This window comes from Fulmarus glacialis, unplaced genomic scaffold (assembly GCF_000690835.1).
Source record: "Fulmarus glacialis isolate BGI_N327 unplaced genomic scaffold, ASM69083v1 scaffold13608, whole genome shotgun sequence".
Lineage (NCBI taxonomy): Eukaryota > Metazoa > Chordata > Aves > Procellariiformes > Procellariidae > Fulmarus > Fulmarus glacialis.
Window position 1 is genome coordinate 1 of NW_009229008.1, and position 19,678 is coordinate 19,678.

The window sequence follows — 19,678 nt, forward strand, 5'->3', positions numbered from 1 at the left end:
TCTCTTTCTCTTTCTCTTTCTCTTTCTCTGAGCTGTGTCAGTCCAATACTACTTGTAGGTTTCCTGGCTACATATGGACCAGAAACCCCACTTGGGAGACAAAGGTGGGATTGACACTGCAGAGGAGGACTTTCAGTAAGGAAATACTTGGATAGAGAGAGACAGTCAGCTCTTCAAAGAGCTTTAAATAACTGCTTGATGTGGTATAAGGGGTACCAAAATGGAGGAACAAATTGAGCCTTCCATGCAGTAGGGAGCTGGAGAAGGTGAGGCTTGTAAAGAAGGACTCGGCACTTAGGAAGCATGATAAATGAAGACAGCAAGGGAGCATCAAGCCCAAGGACTTGAAATGAAAAGGGAGGGAGAAAGGAGAAAACATCATAAATACGTGAGGCATTAACAATGTCCAGGGAATGGCAGAAGATGAGAAAACAGTTGAGAGACAACTGAGACTTCAGTTGTATTGAAAAATACCTCTGTCATTGTTTGGACCAGGCAGAAGTACAACAAGGGGCTGCGTTACTTGGGGTCCTCATCCCAAAGCACTGGAACTGCAGAATTGTTACAGCTTGTGAGGAGCTTCAACAAGGGGAGAGGAGGACCAGCCTTGCTGGGTGGGCTCTTCAGGGTCACCATGCTGGTAAGACTGAGCAAACTGAAGGCAGCTTTCCAACTGGAATTCGTCTCTCCTTGGTCTTGTTTTCCCCCTTTTCTGAAATAGTTGCTATTTTTATGCATATACATTTGGTGGAAATTTCCAGTGGACTGCCTAGACTGGTGCCCAGATCATATGTTTTTTTTTCTTTTTCTGTTTAACATAGTTAAATAGAAGACCCAGGTATTTGCATAGGTAGTTTGGTTGATTTTTTTAAAATTTTTTTTTCCCCCCAGTATGTGTTATTTCAAGTGTGCTAAAAGTAAATACCACTTGTTATGACAGTGCTTATGTAGGTGACTGGAGTTTTTTGACCTTCTTAATAATTGTCTTTGTCAAACCTTCAATTAATTTTAATCATTTAAGTCAAATCATAGAATGGTTTGTGTTGGAAGGGACCTGTTAAAGATAATCTAGACCAATTATCCTGCTGTGGGCAGGGACATTTTTCACTGGATCAGGTTGCTCAAATACGTTCAGAAATCCAGACAACACGGTTATGCCCCAGGTGGGTTCAAAGTTAGAAGCTCGTTTAGCCCAGTCCCTATCAGATACTTGGACTGGACAGGGTGGTAATAGTTTAGTGGGGAAATGTTGTCTCCCTTCTTCTCCCCTGGTATAAGTCAAGCTTATTCACTATACAATAAGGGCAATATTTACCAGCTTTTACTAAGTAATTAATAAATGTAATTAGCAGCAGCATTTAGAATTGGAAAGTTTTTAATAAAATCTTTTTTAAATTGGTGATATGAACTATTGGTATTCCTAATCTGAGAGTCCATTTCTAGTCCACGAAATAGTCTTATGTTGTACCCGTAACTGCTGTGTTGATTTGAGAGTGTTTTGGGTGTTTTGTCAGTGGCTTTTTAAACTTCAAACATGTAATCTGATAATCCTGTAGGTGCTATTTTTAATATTCAATTTTCTTTTTAATATTTTAAATAGAGTAGATTCTTCTCTTTAAGATTTAGTGCTTTTCCTTATTCTTAAATTTGTCTGGCAGTGTTAAAGTATTTATTCAACTCGTTTGATTAGAAATAAGACTTGCTATCTGCAAAAAAAATATTTGGCCCCATGAATCGTAAGGACTTGATCTTAATAAGATAATGTATGCATCTGTTGACTGCTGTAGTCTCAGTGCAAAAATGTGATCTGTTCAGTCTTTTGTAGTTAAAACTGCCTTGGATAAAAAATTAGGTTCCTTATTTTGCTTTTAAATCTCCCAACCAAATTTTAGCACCAGAGTTCGTAGCTGTTGCTATTGGGGTATGGTTTCCCCTGTCTTCTGAAACACTCATGGATCAAAGCTGAATTGCATGAATTACATTACCTCCATGAGTACTTAAGCCAACTCTGTATGTTTTTGTGACATTAAGTGAGCAGTAGCAATGTTGTGGGTTGCTCTAGAGAAAATTGTTAACGGAAAGCTGAGAGTTGTTACTCCTAACCTTTTCTGGCTAGGAAACTTGACCAATATAACATAACTGCTGTAATTTCCCATTTATACTCTTTAGGCAACTACTGTCTTGTAATGCTGTTTATTTGCAGAGGCCAGCAACTGTTGTAATACATTCTTAGGTTTGGGATTTATACCCCAAATACAAATTTGCTGAAAGTCCCCTTCAAGCCAGAGTTATCAGCCTCTGATAGATATTGCCAAGGCTCTTGTGTTACTGCTAGAGTTTCTTGGTCAGTGGTTTGCAATGTCTCACAATAATGTGAAAGGAGCTAAAAAATGAATCTGATAAATAAATGCAGGAATGGCAGCTGAGCCCTGCAGTTTAAGTGGCCAAAGTCAAAATTACAGTTTAGTATTCTCGCCAAGCACAGTCCTGTATGCAAAATCTGAAACAGCTGAAGGAAAAGTTTAAAGTCACTGCACTTTGCGGTATTAGCCATGTCAACAGCGCTAGCAAGGGTATGGAAAATGCTTGAATTCTGGTTTTGGCAGGCAAAGAGAAACCACATCAAAATATTTGTAGTAGTGTATTGTAGTGTAAGAATGAAGAGTCTGTGTTATATTAATGGCTACATGCTCTTAAAATCTTTGTGTGTTTCACTTCAGTTTGCTGTCTTCATTGGTTTTCTTTGTCCGCACAACTCTCTCCTGTGGAACAAATTTGCCTCTAAAATTAGGACTGGGAGTCAAGATGCAACTGAGGAACTGACCCAGAAGAATTAATAAAATTCTGCTTCGAAATTTGTTCTCTCGTCTTTTCTTTCTTTTTTCTTTTTTTTCTCTCACCACAGAAGACTAATAGGGGTAAAAATACAAACACTTTTTCTCCTCATTTTCACCTTTAAATCTGCCCCTGTTCAAATACCAGAAAATACTAATAGAAAAAAAATGTGGGCATTCGTTATTACAAGTGTAGTCTTGTAAGGCTCATAAATTAACTAGTGCTTTCACATCAAGGCAAGGTAAAAAGACATTGTCAGTACAACTCTGGCCTTAAATTCAGATACGCTTCAGCATGCTTCTACATATCGGAAGACTAGTGGTGGTATTTCTGTTAATTTCCCTGCTGTGTGTAACATTAATTGCGTTTCTTTGTATTTAACATTTTTTGTGGTAGTCTCAGTTACATTTCAACAAATATATTTTGTGTGTGTTTTCTTTAGGTAAGTCAGACTATTTAAGGCTGGCAAGGTAGCCATGTAAGGCAGGGATTACTATGGAAAATGATGGACAATCCAGCCCCTTCAATCTTAACTACTTTTTTTTCCCAATGGTTTGTAGTACTATCATAATTGTGCTGTGTCTTTTGCTGATGTCCTTCAACATCAGTTTTTAAGTTAAAATGATGAGAGACAGCTGGGCCTGTTAAGGGCCTTTTCTTCCTGTTCATGCTCTTAGAGCCTCATGAGAGACTGACAGAAAAAGCAGCTTCAAGAAGAGTGCAAAAGGCAGAGTTGTTCTACATCCAGATGTATTTTAGCAGTCTTCAGCCAAGCATTGACTTTGCTGAAGAGCTCTCTGGGCTTGCCTTCTTGACTATGTAAATCATGAAAAATTCACAACAAAGATCTAAACTGTAGAGTGGTATCCTTTCATGGAAACCGTAGTCTTTGTGCATAATTACTTTAAAAAAGGAAAAAAAGTCATAGTCCTGTATGTTCTTAAAGCCTCCTAAAGGTATATGCTGTATGTTTTGTATCTTTCAGTGCATTTAATCCCAGTAAACCCCATCAGGGAAGATGGTTTGAATCCTAAAAGCCGAAAGAGAATAATGCCTGATCTGCTGACTGAGCCTCCTGTAATAGATCCTGTTCATGAAGCTCGTGTTTACTGCAATATTCCCACCATTGCTGAGCGCAGCATGGAAGGTAAGCTTTGTGAATGGAAATGACAGTTTAGTTGCTTGCTTCTACGTGCTGTCATTGGAAGTGATAACTTTGTGCATTGTCATTTCTTTGGTGCTTGGAGAAGGTACAGCAAACGCCATCTGTTGCTGAATTATGTTAAATCGCTCAAAATATGCTGTTGTTCTTTCCTTCTCTTTGTATCCTCTCTGTTGTCCTGATTTTTGGAAGTGATTCTGCTCCTAGTCAATGGCCAACTGGAGGCCTAAAATTGAAAGGGGTGGGAGTGATATAGATATTTAATATTTGAATTATAATGCTTATTCTAAGTGAGCTGCATTGCAAATTATATTATTAACATCTGAAAAACAGTTGACTTGGAATTCTGAAAAAAAACCCAACCAGAAGTAATTAATTTTGGAACTCCAAACCATTAGACATAGTCAGAAGACACATTTGCATTCTTCACCCTATAGCGGCTGCAGCAGCAAGTTAGCCTGAATGAATTCCCTCATTAGCATATCCCACTAATGCATATAAAATAAATCACAAACTAGTATATCAAAAAGCTCCAAATTAGGCATGCTGCAAAATCTGTCATTATCATAGGGATCTGGAAGAGAGGCATCACAAGAGTAGAGTAGCCTTGTTGTGTTGGCAGAGATCAGGGCTTGAATAATGTCTTTTATGGTTGTTGGACTTCACATGTACTACGGAGAATGTGCTAAGAACCCGAGTCTTGCATACCTTGTCTTGCAATTTAAAGTGAAATCTTTCTTGGGACACTAAATTATCATTTCTTATGGAGATTTTCTTTCATTGCCACACCAAAGCTATCAAGCCAATTTTATCTGCTTTTTTTCTTAAAGGAAAAAGTGTGCAGAGGAAAGATTTAGGTAGCATTCACTTCACTTTCTACATTATTTTTTTCTCTCTCTCTCCCCTCTCCCCCCCCCTTCGCTGTAGGTCATGCACCTCATTATTTTAAGCTAGTGTCAGTTCAAGTGTTGATTCGACATGGCGATAGGTATCCGCTATATGCCATTCCCAAGACAAAGAGACCTGACATTGACTGTATGTTGCTGCCTAGCAGGTAAAATTCTTGGCTTTTATCATTACTGTGTGTTTTGCTTGATAATTATTTTTTTCCTCTTCAGGAAACAATTTGTGCTTGAAATACGTTGTGACTTCTGATGTTTGTGTGTTGTGGTGGATTAAAAAAAAAACCAACCCTGTATCAGTGGTGTGCAATATTTCCCTTGAAACAGGAACTATTACTTGCTACCAGTTCAGACCAGAAGAAATTCTTGGTATTTCTGTAAAAAACAAAAGCTATTTAATTGATTATTTAGGTTACCATTCCTCTTAGATAAGCTTCTACACATTTTGAAAATGTAAGTGCAGTGTTTGAGAATGTCTTTTCCATTTCAGCTAAGCATGCTTCCTTTTGTGTGAATACAAAAAGGTCTCAGTTGATCACTGCCTTAGGAAAATTGATATTTGTGTTTTATATTATTATCTTTTATTTTTCAGAAATATAGGTTATCAGAGTTTCCTTAAATTAGTGATTTGCATTAAAGTACTTTTAAGAAAAAAAAAAAAAGGGGGGTGTGTGTTATATTTAACTATTAAAATACAAGTTAAACAAAGTGTGGTGTTTGCTACTTGAAAACTACCCTTTTCCTGTAGTTACCACTCACTGTTTAAAACTGTCACACATAAGTTATTTATGTCTGACTGCCATTAAAACATCATTTACCTTTCTGTTTCAGTATAGTGTGCTTCTGTCTAACATCCTGTCTTTGTAGCTTGCTGATGCTTGTCTTCATACCTGAACCAGTTTGAGCTGTAGATATAGTCTGAATTGCTTCTCTTCCTTGTGGAAGAACCTTTCTTTCTTGTTTAGAGTTTACTCATTGGTAAAGATGAAGTATAGTGTAGAAATAAAGAATGATGATGTAAATCACCAACCTTTGTCCTAGCTTGCTTGATTACATATCTTTTTTCTCCTTTTAAGTAGGATCTGTGGTATTATTATTTTTTTTTTCCAACAGAGGACTTCCAGTGAACCTACTGACTACTTAGTTTTTCTTGATATTTTTCTTTTAACTGTATCAGACATGTTAGCAAAACCTCAAGGCAAATCTACAACTTTACACTGCTGCCCACTCAACAGTGTCAGGTGTGGAGATTTCAGTGAGTGGGGGCTGCATCTGCTTTGTGTACCTGCATAACATCACTCAGGAAAAGAGGCATAGTAGGTCTTCTGATCTACTGATATACAAAGCAGTGTAGATATACCATAAATAGCTTTTTCCAGAATAGCATGGAATCTGTCTTCAAAGAGATGATGTTCTCGCTTTTCTGGTGTAGAATTATTCAGAAGTGGCTTTACTCTGTCATGCTGGAAGTGTTAACGGCACAGTGAAAGTGCATTTCTGACTTAGATATATCAAATGCATGTTTCTTGTTTTGATAGATTCATGGGCTCTGTTCCTTAAAATTTTAGTAGCTTCCCATCATCAGCAGCATTTATGATTTTATCTTTTATATCTGAAATACTCTGTCCTTTCAGCTTTTCCTCAGTGGGCTTTTAACAAAAGAATCTCTGTGAAGGAGAAGATGGATTATGGTACACGCTTAGGTTTGTGATTAGCTAGTCTAAGGCAGTTCCTTTTAGAAACGCGAACCAATTTTCATATCTGCTCCTGCGTCCATTTCTGGCTCAAGTATATTAAAAACCAAACGCAGTAGTGATATTGCACAGTTGGAATGTTGCTAACATATGCTGAAGTGATATGAAAGAATACCTGACTAATTACTAAGTACAGCTTTATCTCATACTTGTAAAGGTGATGGGAAGTTTGATTAAAGAGGCTTGCTAACTAGATACATACAGTAGTGGACACAAAGGCTGGCAGAATATGATCAGCAAATTGAATCTTTCTCTGAAGAAAGCTGAAATATGTTGTTTTTCTTTTCAGATATCTGGCTGCATAAAAGAAATTGCCCTTGTTATTAGTAGATGTCCTGAAATCTGCAAGGCTTGTAATGCTGTCTTCAGTTGTAGTCAGTGTTACAGTGCTATTCTGGCATGAGTAATTGAAAAGTAACCGTTATTGCTGAATCAAGCTACTGTTATGGTGGCTGGGGTAACCCTATGAAGGTTTGAAACCATCATCAGTTTTAGCCCATCTGTGTGTGTACCAGTTCATAGGAAACAGGAGCTCCTTAGGAGCTCCTAAGTTATATTCAAGCTACCCTATCTATCTGCCTACGTTTTGTATGAAGATCTAAACAGAGGAAAATTTCCAGTTTTTTTCCTCTAAAAAAGAAGAAAAATACAATATTCCACATATATACACTTTTGTCTACAATATATACAAGTATACATACAAAACTGTATACATTTTTAAGAGTAAAATGGGGAGCAAAATAGACATGAGGAATCTGCTTTTTATAGCTAACATGGCATTGGAATTTAGAAGATTTGAAATAGCTTCTAATTTCCCTGGTTTTAGAGTGTATGTATGTACTTACATCTTTCTTAGCTTAGTATGAGTGTCAAAATCAGAAATTGAGCAAAACCACATCCTCCGTTTTTGAAAGGATACTACTCTTTTGGAATGCCTGTCTATAAATACAACCCAAAATATCTGATTTTCTGACTATACTGAACAAGTTTTATAAGTGATAGTGGTCTGGGACCTTTTACGTAGTGCAATTTTAAAAAAAAACCAACAACTTTCCTCTGCTATCATGTTGGCTGCTTCTTTTCTTTGTTCATACTTCAACTTCCACCAAAACGCTTGTTTTGTCAAGAAGTGGCATTCAGTGGTCTTATCTAACATCCTCCAAGAGAAGTTTGAATTCTTTGAGAGGTGCCCAACCCCAACTGTGCCCGCTGCAAGCCGTCTGGCCTTCTGAAATTAGATACGCAGCCTGAGATTGCAGATAGGAGACCAAACTCCAGATATCTCTGCCATAGAGTTGAGTGGGCAATTAATTTCTCTAACAAGATGAAAAATGAATCATTTGCTAATAGCTATGATAACATGATAACATTTTTAATGACCTGCCTTTAGGGGGTGAGATTATTTTCAGCATGAAATACTAAGTAAAGAAATATGATCCAGATTCTTTCTGGAGTTCTTAAAGGCTCTTATCTTCTGATCTTGCTCAATATCTGTCACGTTAGAGTGTGTATGAGAAAACTTTATGCAAAGATATTAACTGCAAGTGACAAAGTTGGGTGAGTAGCTGTATTTCTCAATCTTACAGTGCCACACGAGACGTTAGTTTTGTATTTGTCAGAGAAGCTTTTATAGCTATTTCCACTTCAGTTTCAGGCAAGGAATATGACATGAAGGCCCTGGAGTCAGGAAAACAATCCATAAAAGGCAAGCCAATAGTGCAGCTTTTGACACTGCCAACAGAATGACCAAGTCAGGCAGTTAAGAGGGCATAGTGTGAGGATGCTAGCAGTGTAGAGAGCCTTGGCTGTTACTGATTTGTGAAGCATTAGAATATCAATGAATAGATGATACATCCACTACCATTCACAGCCACTAAAAATGAGTGGAGAATCAAAAAGTGCCTGTCTCTTTGAGAACAACGTTTATGTAGAATAGAATCTCCTGGCCAACTTTGAAAGGGCAGCAGAAAGATTAAAGGAGTTGGCTCTGTACCATTCTGTCCAGATGTGTTAAAGCTGACCTTTCTGAATAAAGCTAGAATTGTTACTGTTTCTGCCATTGTTTTGAATGGAACTTTTATTACTTTAACATCAGGAAGCTATTTGCGGCGTTTGGCTGTCAGGCTTATATTCCTTTGTGATGTAAATTTGGTGCTTGATTGTAAACTTACTTATATTGAGAGTATTACAAGGTATATAATTGCTACCTTTGAACTGAAGGTGTCTTGATGCTGTGTAATTAAGCTGACATGTCTGATTGAAAGTCTGGCTTGTTTAAGCTTTCTGGACTTTAGTTTCAGATAACAGTATGCTGCTTATAATCAGTCTATTCCTTATTTGACTTGGCATTCAGCTGATGGAATTCATTAATTAAGCAGATTATGCTACAGCCCCGTGGACTTCTAATGGGTATGCAAAATAGCCTTGAGGTCACGCTTCAGTTTGGTGAATTATGGATTGTGACATAGAAGTGTGGAATGAATATAAGCAAATGTATTAAATGCTTTGGAGATTTCTTCCATCTAAAACTTCAATTAATATTATTATTATTATTTTCATTGTTCTGGATGCAAATTTCCAAAGGGAACTGAATAATATATAATTTTTCCCTCAAGAAAATTAATTGAATGATGTTATGAAAATCCTTTCATTGTAATGTTTGCTTGGGGGGGGGAATAAATTAATCTCCCACTTCTTTTTCCCTTTGTATCTTACATTTATAGAGTCAAAAGTAAAAAAAAATGCAATGTTTCTTCATTGAGTTTGTATGTGAGATAGAGAAGAAATGCTTTTTGGAAGATGCTAAAATGATTTCAGAAGACTGATATAATTTGATAGTATGCTGGGTTAATTAGCACATGCTTTAAGACATTTTGAGAGGTGTTGATATTAATCATAAGAAGCTTAGTAACAAATACTTGAATTTTAGGTTCAATATGTACATGTCTTGAACTGCCAGAAAAATGAGAGAGAAAAGAGTGGGAGAGGGAAGTATCATACTGTGAGCTAAAGGAGGTGTGGATTTGGCTTGGAGCGAGGCCAAAGCATGATCCAGGCCAGAATTAGGTGAAGAAAGGTCTCCTGAGGCCTCTTCTGACTTCTCTAAAGACTCAGAGGAGCAGTGAAGTAGACTGGATCACTATAGAGTTTGTTATAAAAATGTGAAAGCTGCAAGACCTTTATGAATAAATAAGCCCCACCAGTACTAATGCTGTCTTAAGGATCTCTTTTGTAGACTACAATAATCTATTGTTGTTTTTAGTCGCTCTTTCCATTCATTTGCCTTCTAGAAAGGAAATACAGTCCTTTGATCTAACACTTTTTTTGTCTACTTGAACTTCACAGAAACACGTTATTTTTGCTTGAAGTTATAAAATAATTTTTTGCATTTTAAGTAAGGAGAAAAGGGACTTGCTTTTGGTACAGTTAGCAGACAGAATCTGGTATGATACGGTAACAGAAAGGTAATGTTCATTTGTCAGAAGCTTGGCGTGTGCCTGGTGTGGTCATGTTTACTCACCAAGTGACACACTGAGAGTTCTGCAGCGCCTTGTGAGAAGTTTGGTCCTCTTGGCTTTTGCAAATTCTGCATTTGCTAACAAAAGTGACATTTGCATAGATAAATGCCATTTGGGAAGAAAGAAAAAAACCAGTATCTCATTTGTATCAATGTCCACTTCCACAAGTTCTTTCCTGAGGCATATAGTTCTCCTGCAGAACTCTAGAGTACAGTGCTGTGAGAGGACAGCACTGTGCAGTAACAGAGGTAAGATGAATAAAAAGTTTACCCCTTCTTAATTCTGCGAAGCATCTGTAATCTGCTGTTGGTTTTCTACTTGATTAACTATTCAGTTTTAGCTTTTAAATAAATGACTCTTACTTTAATTATTGGGATCAATTACTATTTCTTCTATTGCAGTTTCTCTTTTAATCATAACCTTGAGCAACGTATTTTTTTGTCTGTAGCATCTTATATGGTGGTGAAGGTACATTACTTACGCCACTCTTGAATTTTTATGAACATGTAAATTATTAAATAAACTGTAGTTGCATGTAGTCTTGTCAAGATAATGTCTTTCCACATCTGTTTCTTAAATACTGTACTTCATCTTAATTAGATTAACTTTGCAATTTTTGTAGATATGTACTCTGAAATTTGTAGGTGGATCAAAAGAGTATTCAGTTTAATGAGTGGGAGGACAGATCGAATACTGTGGTTTGTTGACCATCAGGATTTTTGAAGAAACAAGGCTTACACTGTACTTCATTTTACAGTATACACAGTAGAAATATGACAATAGTTCAGTGGTCCAATAGCTTTGATAGGAAAGAATGTTAAAGCAATCTCAGCCTATTCCTATCAAGGAATTAATTTTGATCAAAAGTAATCCTAAAATTAATAAACATAAGGATTGAGGGGTGGGGAATTTTTACCAAAATTGACCTTGTTGGGTCTGATTTGCAGCTCAGGTCTAAACGAGGAACAAAACTCTACTCTAGATCTGATTTCTCTTTATGTTTTAATTCTTTAATAAAAAAAAGTTTCTGCTCACAAGGATCACTAGGGAAGAAAATGTTTCACAAATAGACAATATAAATCAATAATAATATTTTCCTGAGTGGTCCTGAGACTAGTAGCCGTGAGAAGCAAGGATGATTTTCTTCTTGCTCTGTGAATTAACTGTCAAGTCTGGCAGTGGTCTTCATGCTGTGATTCTTTATTATTATTATTTTATTTTATTTTTTTAAACAAAGGCAATTAGCTCAAAGAGCTAACCTCTTACCAAAAGAGGCTTCCATGCACTCAAACACTCCGAGCATCACTTTATCGAGGGGCAGAAAGCCCTACTGTCTCCCATATCAGTTCCTAAATACTGACCTTGAAGTCTTGAATTCAGTTAGTCTCATGGGGGTAGGGTGCAAAAATGTCCTATTACAAAGTTTCTGTGCTGCTATGGAAGATTTGAGGCCTTGCTGTATAATATGTTTGAACTTAATGTTGAGCTGCGTAAGTTATATTTCATACCTTTGCACATAAATCATAGATGCAATAAATGTATTTTCATGCATGTTCCTGACACAGTATATTGTGCCGTTATAGCTAAGCCATCCAAAGTCTATCAGCAGATTTTCTGAGGTGTCATGTGCATATACTCACCCTGGTACTGTATTTCTCACTTTGTGTTAATTCAGAACAACCAGCAAATTAGTGTTTGCTTCTCATAAAAAAATAAAATACCTCTACATTTTTGTATCTAAACTCCTCAAGGAAAAAGGAAATTTTTATTGAAGGATGTCACCTCAGTTGCTGTCAGAAATACACGTATAGTTCAAATTGTTGCACAGTATGATTTCTTTCCATGTACGCTGGTTACAGTGTAGCAATAAAGAGATGACGTTTCAGTATTAAAGCTTTTTAAGACCTTTACAAATAAGATATTTACATGTTGAATAAGGATTTAAATGTTGGTCCATTTTAATGCTAGTGCATGAAAACTACATTATTAAATCTGGGATCTATTATCCCAGTGTTTAGTTTGTAAATAACAAAAAGACAAGCTGAATTCATTATTTGAGGGAAAAGAAGCACCCTCAGTTTTGTTACAGGTAAAATTTATTTTATTTTACAAAGACAAAATAATGAGAGGGCAAATTAAGAGACATTAAAAACGGGAAATAAATGTTCAAACTTAGGAAGAAGTATGGCTATTACTAATGGTGTTAGGCGAAAAGCCATTCCATGTTCTGACAAAATTTGAAATATTTATTGTATTAATACATTTCCCAAATGTACCTTACCGTCGTAATGTCCAGCAAATTACAGAAGGATATCTCTTTAGCCCATTTTTATTTTCTGGTTACTTTATGGAAATAAAATTTTAAGGCTATTTCAGTCTTTTCAACTATACAACTGAGTAATTTTCTTTGCTTCCTGCTCAAACAGTCCCAGCAGTCTTAGCTGTGTTGCCTAGATACTCCATCTTCTGCGGCATCTGTAAATTGGCCAATGCAACAGGAGGATTCATATTCTAAATAAAAGAGAAATCTTGGGGCGGGGAGGGGGAATCATTTGTTAGCTAGTAGCCTGAATGGTGCTGTAAATTTTGCTGTTGAGAACAATAAGTTTTTATTTGCTCAGTTGTACAGGGTTAATTAGGAGAATTGCTGGTACGTTTAGAATTTGTTTACATACATGAGGATTACATTCAGGATAGAAGTATATTGTAGCCTGAGATGTACGTCCCCTTCAGGCAGAATGGCTCTTATTTCTATTGTTTGATTTTTATTTTTTTTGTTCCCTTGGAATATATTTATTTAAGTATTAAGAATTTATTTAAGTAGTAAGCTTTGAATTTATATTCAGAAATATGTCTAACAGTCATATTTCATAAGTCACTTCTGCAAGCATGTGCTTAACTTGTGCTCACTTTAAAAATAATGTAATCCGAAGTTAAGTAACCTGCATCTATGTATGTATATGAAAAGCTATATTAATACATTGGAATATAATTTTATCAATTATCATACATTTTATCTTGGATGTTAGTTTGTCTCGCCTGCCATTTTTTAGATAAATCTTTTTGCAAAGCACTGATAAATACTTTTCTTTCTTCTTTCCTTTCTTTCTTCCCACAAGTGATTGCTGACAGTTTTATCAGTACAGGTTCAATTCCATTAGAATTCAGGTTTTTGTAAGCAAGGCAGCAAAAGAAGCAGAATGGATAATGCAGTTCTTTTCGTTTTCTTGCACATGTATTTGCAGAATTTGCTAATTAAGTAAACAGGGTTTAAGGAAAATTGATTGACAGTTTATTCATGTTTAGAGTTCTTTGAAGTGCAAAGTTTAGAAAATTGGTAGTTCAGCCTGCTATGTCTGTAACAAGCTTAAAAAGCTATTTGCTAATGGGTTTAATTTAATTTTCTCAACTTAATTCTTCCATTTTCGGATTGCACTGCTAGGCTGTAAAAATAGTGAAATGTACAAAAAGTTCTGTTTGAAATTCATATCTGGAGCTGGATTAAGCTTTCTAATGTACGCTTAGTACAACAGGAAGCCTCCACTGCTTTAGAAAAGAACAAAGCCTTTTTTATGTACCTCTGCTTCTCAAATATTAATCTTCATTTGCGTTGTTAAAATCATAATATACAGAAGCAGCTGTGGATTTAGAATGTCATAAATTGGCCGGTTTTCCTTTCAATTTGAAGTAAAAATGAAAAAATTCTTCTGATATTTTTCTCTGATTTTGCTTTTGGTCTCATTTTGCATTTTTTCTTACTGGCAGTTGTACCATAATTTATTATAATATTTTCCTCCCAAGTTTTTTTTTTTCTGAAGGTAAATTAAATACTGGAAAATTCAAGTTTTATAAAATGATATGACAATGAGCTATCTTTCTGTTGAAAGAGGCACTGATTCTTATGAGACCTCCTATATATGCATGCTGTGAGCATAGCTCTGCAAGAGGTGCTTTCTCATTCTTAAGAGAGTTTCTCGGTCGGCTCTTCTATGTAAGCATGCCCTAGTAAACTTTGATTCCAGACACTTACTCATACTTCAGTAATGTTGTTGCTCCCTCTAGTGGTTCCTGCAACTCTGGAAGGTTTTTTTAGAATTGAGGTTTTTGTATCAAAACAGTTTATCATTCTAGCAAAGTGTAAATATGAACAATAAACACAAACCCCAGACTTCTGTAAAAGTTCTCTGACCAAATTTATCTTCTTTTTCTATATATATTTTTTTTTTGTGAGCAATGTAAAAAAAAATTTACCGTATTCAGGCTGAAAGTCCTATTAAAATGAGAGCCATCTGGGGCAGAGTTGGGTTGCCAAACAGTTTCCGATTTAGTTCTGCACAAAAGTGGAGAGGTGACTGTGTGACATTTGTTGAACGTTGACATTTAACAAAGAAATCCCTATGTAATGTATTTCTGTAGTAGAAGCATGATCATAGATTTTTTTTTTTTTTTAAAGGTTTAAATCCCTTTCAACTACATTGTTTGTGGACTGCTTTGTATATGTAGTTTTCAGCGCAGCAGTACAACAGTGAACTGAGTCTGTAGTGCATTTGAAATTTGCAGAACAGTTTAGGAGATCTAAGCATTCTTTCACTGACTTGAATTCTGTTTCTGTGAGTTAACCTAGATTTTTTTGTGTATATCTCTTTTCCAGTTGTATTCATTACTTGCATTGTGGGGGTATCTTACCTGTTTAAGTGTCCAGCCATGTTGGATTCTTTCTCCCCATGTGATAGTACAATACCCAAAACAACGACTTCCAATTTTAATGGGGCCACTGGATACTACTTTCTGGACACCACTTAATTGAGGCTACATGTGCTATTTGATTTGAAGCCTGAAGTAATTAGAAATAAAGGCTGAAATTGTAATCAGCATTGTACATTACAAAACTTAAAAATTCCTTCCAGATCATCTACTTAAAATACTGGTTATTTGACCCTCTTTATAGATTGTTAGTGCCTTTGGCTGTGGTGTAAAGTGCAATGGTACTTCAGAAACTGGAGAGAGTATTTTTTTGGTAAGGGTTTTATTTTTTTTTTAATTTACAACAGTATTAGTGACTGCGTTCAAAAAACCCAAAAAAAAGTTTCCAAATTACTTACCGAAAGGTATAATAATTTTAACATGACAAGACATCAATCTCCCTATAGCTCTTTGGTAGTTAGTAAGTAGTTGATTTCTTTTGCATACTTGCAAAAGTCCTGAGTAAGAGCAGATGTTGTCTCAGTGGGAAATAACCTCACACCATGAAATTTCTGAGCTGACATACTTAGAATACTTGACTCTCTTGAGCTGTTTTCCCATATGCTTTTGGAAGTTTTCACATTTTGGTTTACCTCTCTAGGAAACCTTCTCATCCTCAGCTTGAAGCTTTCATTAAACATATGTCCAAAGGGTCTGCAGCCCAAATGGATGGTTCCCTAAGCAGCCTGCCTCGTTACCCTAGTCATTCTTTGTGCGAAATGGGAGAGCTTACACAGACAGGTAAGTTTCCATAGTAGCTCTGTCTTCCTCTGCTCTGTTAAATACAGTCTGCTTGAAAAGGGATCTTCTATTTTTCTTTATATTGAAATAAATGCTTTTTTATGGGAAGCTTATAATGTTGGTCATAGCCTAGGTTATGCTGTGTTATGAATAAAGTATTAGACTCTACTGTAAAAGTGGTAACAGTTTTAGAAACCATGCTTTATCCTATAGCTTGCCCACATTCTGTTATCACTCTTGGCATCTCTTTTAACTTTATTTGTAACAAGTCAGAGCAGCTTTCCTTGATGTTGCTCCACAACACAAAATTGCTTTGTCACCCTTGTGAAAAATGACATTGCTCAATCCCTCCTGAGGAAGATCTGGTAGTGCATTACTGATCGGTTTGTAATTCAGAATGGCCCTGGAACAGAAGAACAATCACTTAATTGCCAGTTTTTACCTGTGATGTAACTACTGTGTCCCCTGCAAGAGATTCAGATATAACAGACACATTTGATGCTTGTGTTATGGAAATTGAAAAACTTTTAAACATCTAGTGCTTTCTTCCTCCTCTCTCCCCCCCCCCAGCTTTGTAACAAAGCATGTTTTCTTACGTATTTATTTAGGTGTATTTTCACCACAGGAAAATGAAGCTTATTTTCTTATTCCATCTATCAGTTCTGCTGCGCTAGTTATTGGGAGAAAAGATGAAAATATCAGCAATTAAATTCCAAACAACTTTTTTTAAAAAATGAAGTTTTGAGATTTCATCAATACTACCGCTGATAGAATGGCTGCTGAACTCTGCTAGTGAACATATTCTTTAGTTTATACCAAAAGGGTAGAGGAGATGGGAGGTAACTGGAAGTGCTGCAGTCAGGGATTTGAGTATGTAGAAGAAAGAAAGCGGAGACCTGGGAGTATTGTGGTGCTGGGAGCATTGGGAATACTGGGAAGAGACAAAGGGTTTGGGATTGGAGAGGGAAAGTGGAGGTAGTGCTAGATCACAGCAGTGATAAAAGGGCCATTGGAAAGGATCTGGGACTGCTGTCAGCAGACAATAGAAAATATGAGGGGAACAAAAGGTAAAAAGACAGAAGTGTAGAAAGAAGTTGCCACTTTGTAAGAAAGAGATTTTCACAGATTCCACAATTCCACAGCTCTTGGAATTGTTTGTGTTCTCCACCCAGAGTAGCCAGCTGAACTGGTATGAACCGAGTCCATGTGTTTGCTGCAATTTTTCTGCATGTATTTATATCAGTGAAAATACAGAAGTGCTTTCCCACAAACATGTGGAAATACACTGTTGCACAACTGGGTAGAAATGTGGTTGTGGAGAAGATTAGTTGCATGTGGATTTTTCTCTTCAACATTCATTAATTTAATTCGAAAATTCACATTACTAATACTTTTCTGTTCACCTGTGTCCTTTCAAATTTTAACATCGATCCATTCCATTTTATTCCCACACCTTGCTTTCAACTGTGTTGCTCTTTTTATCTTAAATACCAATGACTGAAAGAGCATATCACAGTGGATCTGGGTAGTCAATGGGTTTGGAGACTCACTAGAGAGAATGAAAATAGTATTGAAGATTTGGGGAGTTAGCACCATTTTCCTTTTGACAACTGTCTTTCCAGGAATCTCCTATATTCTTTAGTCCAAAAATTGTCTGTCAAATCCTCATATGTTCTGGGATCCCATCAGAAGAAATATTTGTGTTAGACCAGTGTCAAGTCTTGCAAAGTGACCTCAGGAGAAATCTGGTCAGGTTACCAAGGCACTCTTCCTAAAACAGCACGTTGCGTGTGAAACTGGATTCATCATTGCACACAGCTTGTAACTGAGTTACTGTTTGAGACTCCTGTTGCCTGTAGCAAGTTATATAGATGTTCTAGTGCATAAAGGGTTCATGCCTGTTGCTTTGCTGTGAGAGGACAACACAAGCAAGGTGGATGCTGGAATAAAGGTTTTGGTGTGTGAGAAGGATACACACCCTCTTCCTTTTCAGCTGGATAAAGGCAGAGCATTAGAGTAAGAATTATCACGCAGTTTGAGTACTTCCTGAAGGAAGATGGAAGAGGAAATTTGATGCGATTGCCACACCTTGCCACTCTGTTTTGTGAGTTGACGCACTAGTTTACATTCTGTGTATTCATTTCCTGACTGCTGGTACTTTTACTGGCTGCCATAAATTTGCAGGGAGCACAGCATTCACTGCCCGTCTGGAAACCTGACTCAGATGCTGTCTGGATCCATCTCTATAACCATCTTACTTTTATAATCATGTTAGACACATTCAGTCTGTGTCTCTAGTCCAAAGATCAAACATTAAGCCACTAAGGTTTTAAACAAATTTTATGGAACCAGCTTCTTCTATCTATATCTCAGTTTAGCTCCTAGAATCCAAGAGATACTGAAGAATAGCAAGTATCTCATATTTTGTGCAATTTTTCTAATAGTCAAGCATAGGTGAAGTTCAGTTTTGAATTTCATAACCTTTTAACTAATTGTGCATTTATCAGTAAAACTGCTAGCTGTGTATTTTATTTTTTTCTCCAAAACTAGATTCTAATCATGTGTTGTAACTTCTTTAAAAAAATCTCTTCCAGGGGTTGTACAACACTTGCGAAACGGACAACTATTACGAGAAATTTATATAAACAAACATAAACTGCTTCTGAGTGACTGGACAGCAAAACAGCTCTACTTGGAGACAACAGGAAAAAGTCGAACCCTGCAGAGTGCATTGGCACTGCTCTACACTTTTATGCCAGATTTTGACTGGAAGAAAATTAACATGAGGCATCAGTGGAGCACCATTTTTTGCTCTGGAAGCTGTGACTGTCCTATGCGAAACCACTACCTGGAAGAGGAACAGCGCAGACAGTACAGTTTACGGGTGAAAAACAATGATTTGGAGAAAATATATGTGGATATGGCAAAGATTGTAGGCATCCCTACCAGGCAGTTGAGAGCTTCTAACCCAATAGATTCTCTGTTGTGCTATTTTTGCCACAATGTCAGTTTTCCGTGTACCAAAACTGGCTGCATTGGTATGGAACACTTCAAAGTAATCAAAAGACATCAGTTGGAGGATGAGAGAGAAAGACAGGAAAAGAAACTTTATTTCTTGTATGCACTGTTGGCTACCCATCCTCTCCTCAACCAGACTGTTAATCGGCTGCAGCGTATTGCAGAAGGCAAGAAAGAAGAAGTATTTGTTCTTTACTCTGCACATGATGTCACGTTGTCACCTGTTCTTAGTGCCTTGGGCATTACAGAGGCCAGATTTCCAAGATTTGCTGCCAGATTAGTTTTTGAGCTGTGGCAGGATGGAAAGAGGCCCAAAGAACACTTTATCCGCATCCTGTATAATGGAGCTGATGTCACATTCCAGACCTCGTTTTGCAAGGATTATTATAAACGTTCCAGCAAGCCAATGTGCCCACTAGAAAAATTTGTGAACTTTGTCAAGAGGGATATGTTCTTAGTTTTTAACAGCACTAGTTATTATGATGCATGTCATAGAAGACCACTGTAGGGAAGGAAAGTGAAAAGCAATGTTAACTTGCGTATCGGTGAAAGTCTGTATTCTGGTTGAGGCGCAGTTCAGTTTTGTTATTTCTTGTACTTGTATGTGTAGGTACAAAAGGATATTGCTTGAAACATTCTTCAAATCGTTTTATTTTCATTCAGACTGCAGATGGTCTCCCATAGAAGAACAAATACTGAGGGAGTGTTACGTATATGTGTATGCTCACATATGCTGTGTTAACTGTAATGAAATGATAAATCACATGGGCTACTGTAACCTGGATGTGGCTTGATAAGAGAGAGAGAGCATAGACTTTGTTTCTCTGTGTTCTAGAGTAATACTTGGATACCATAAGTTTAAAACCAAAACCATTTTTTTTCACCACCATCTCAGTCATTTTAAGCAGTTTCTATCAAGGTATTTATGAATTCCAGGCATCTGCATTAAACCATTTGTAAGGAATTCTTGAAGCTTCCTACTCAAAAAGAAGCATTTTAATACTT

General features: G+C 36.6%; 1 protein-coding gene across 1 annotated transcript; it reads left to right on the forward strand.

Moving 5' to 3' along the window:
* Window positions 1-3,823: 3,823 nt before the first annotated feature.
* Window positions 3,824-19,181, forward strand: PXYLP1 (2-phosphoxylose phosphatase 1). Its single transcript, XM_009583694.1, has 4 exons — window positions 3,824-3,982; window positions 4,925-5,051; window positions 15,516-15,655; window positions 18,250-19,181. Exons 1-4 carry the CDS (start codon window positions 3,886-3,888, stop codon window positions 19,179-19,181), a joined length of 1,296 nt encoding a protein of 431 aa, XP_009581989.1. The 5' UTR covers window positions 3,824-3,885.
* The last annotated feature ends 497 nt before the right edge of the window (window positions 19,182-19,678 follow it).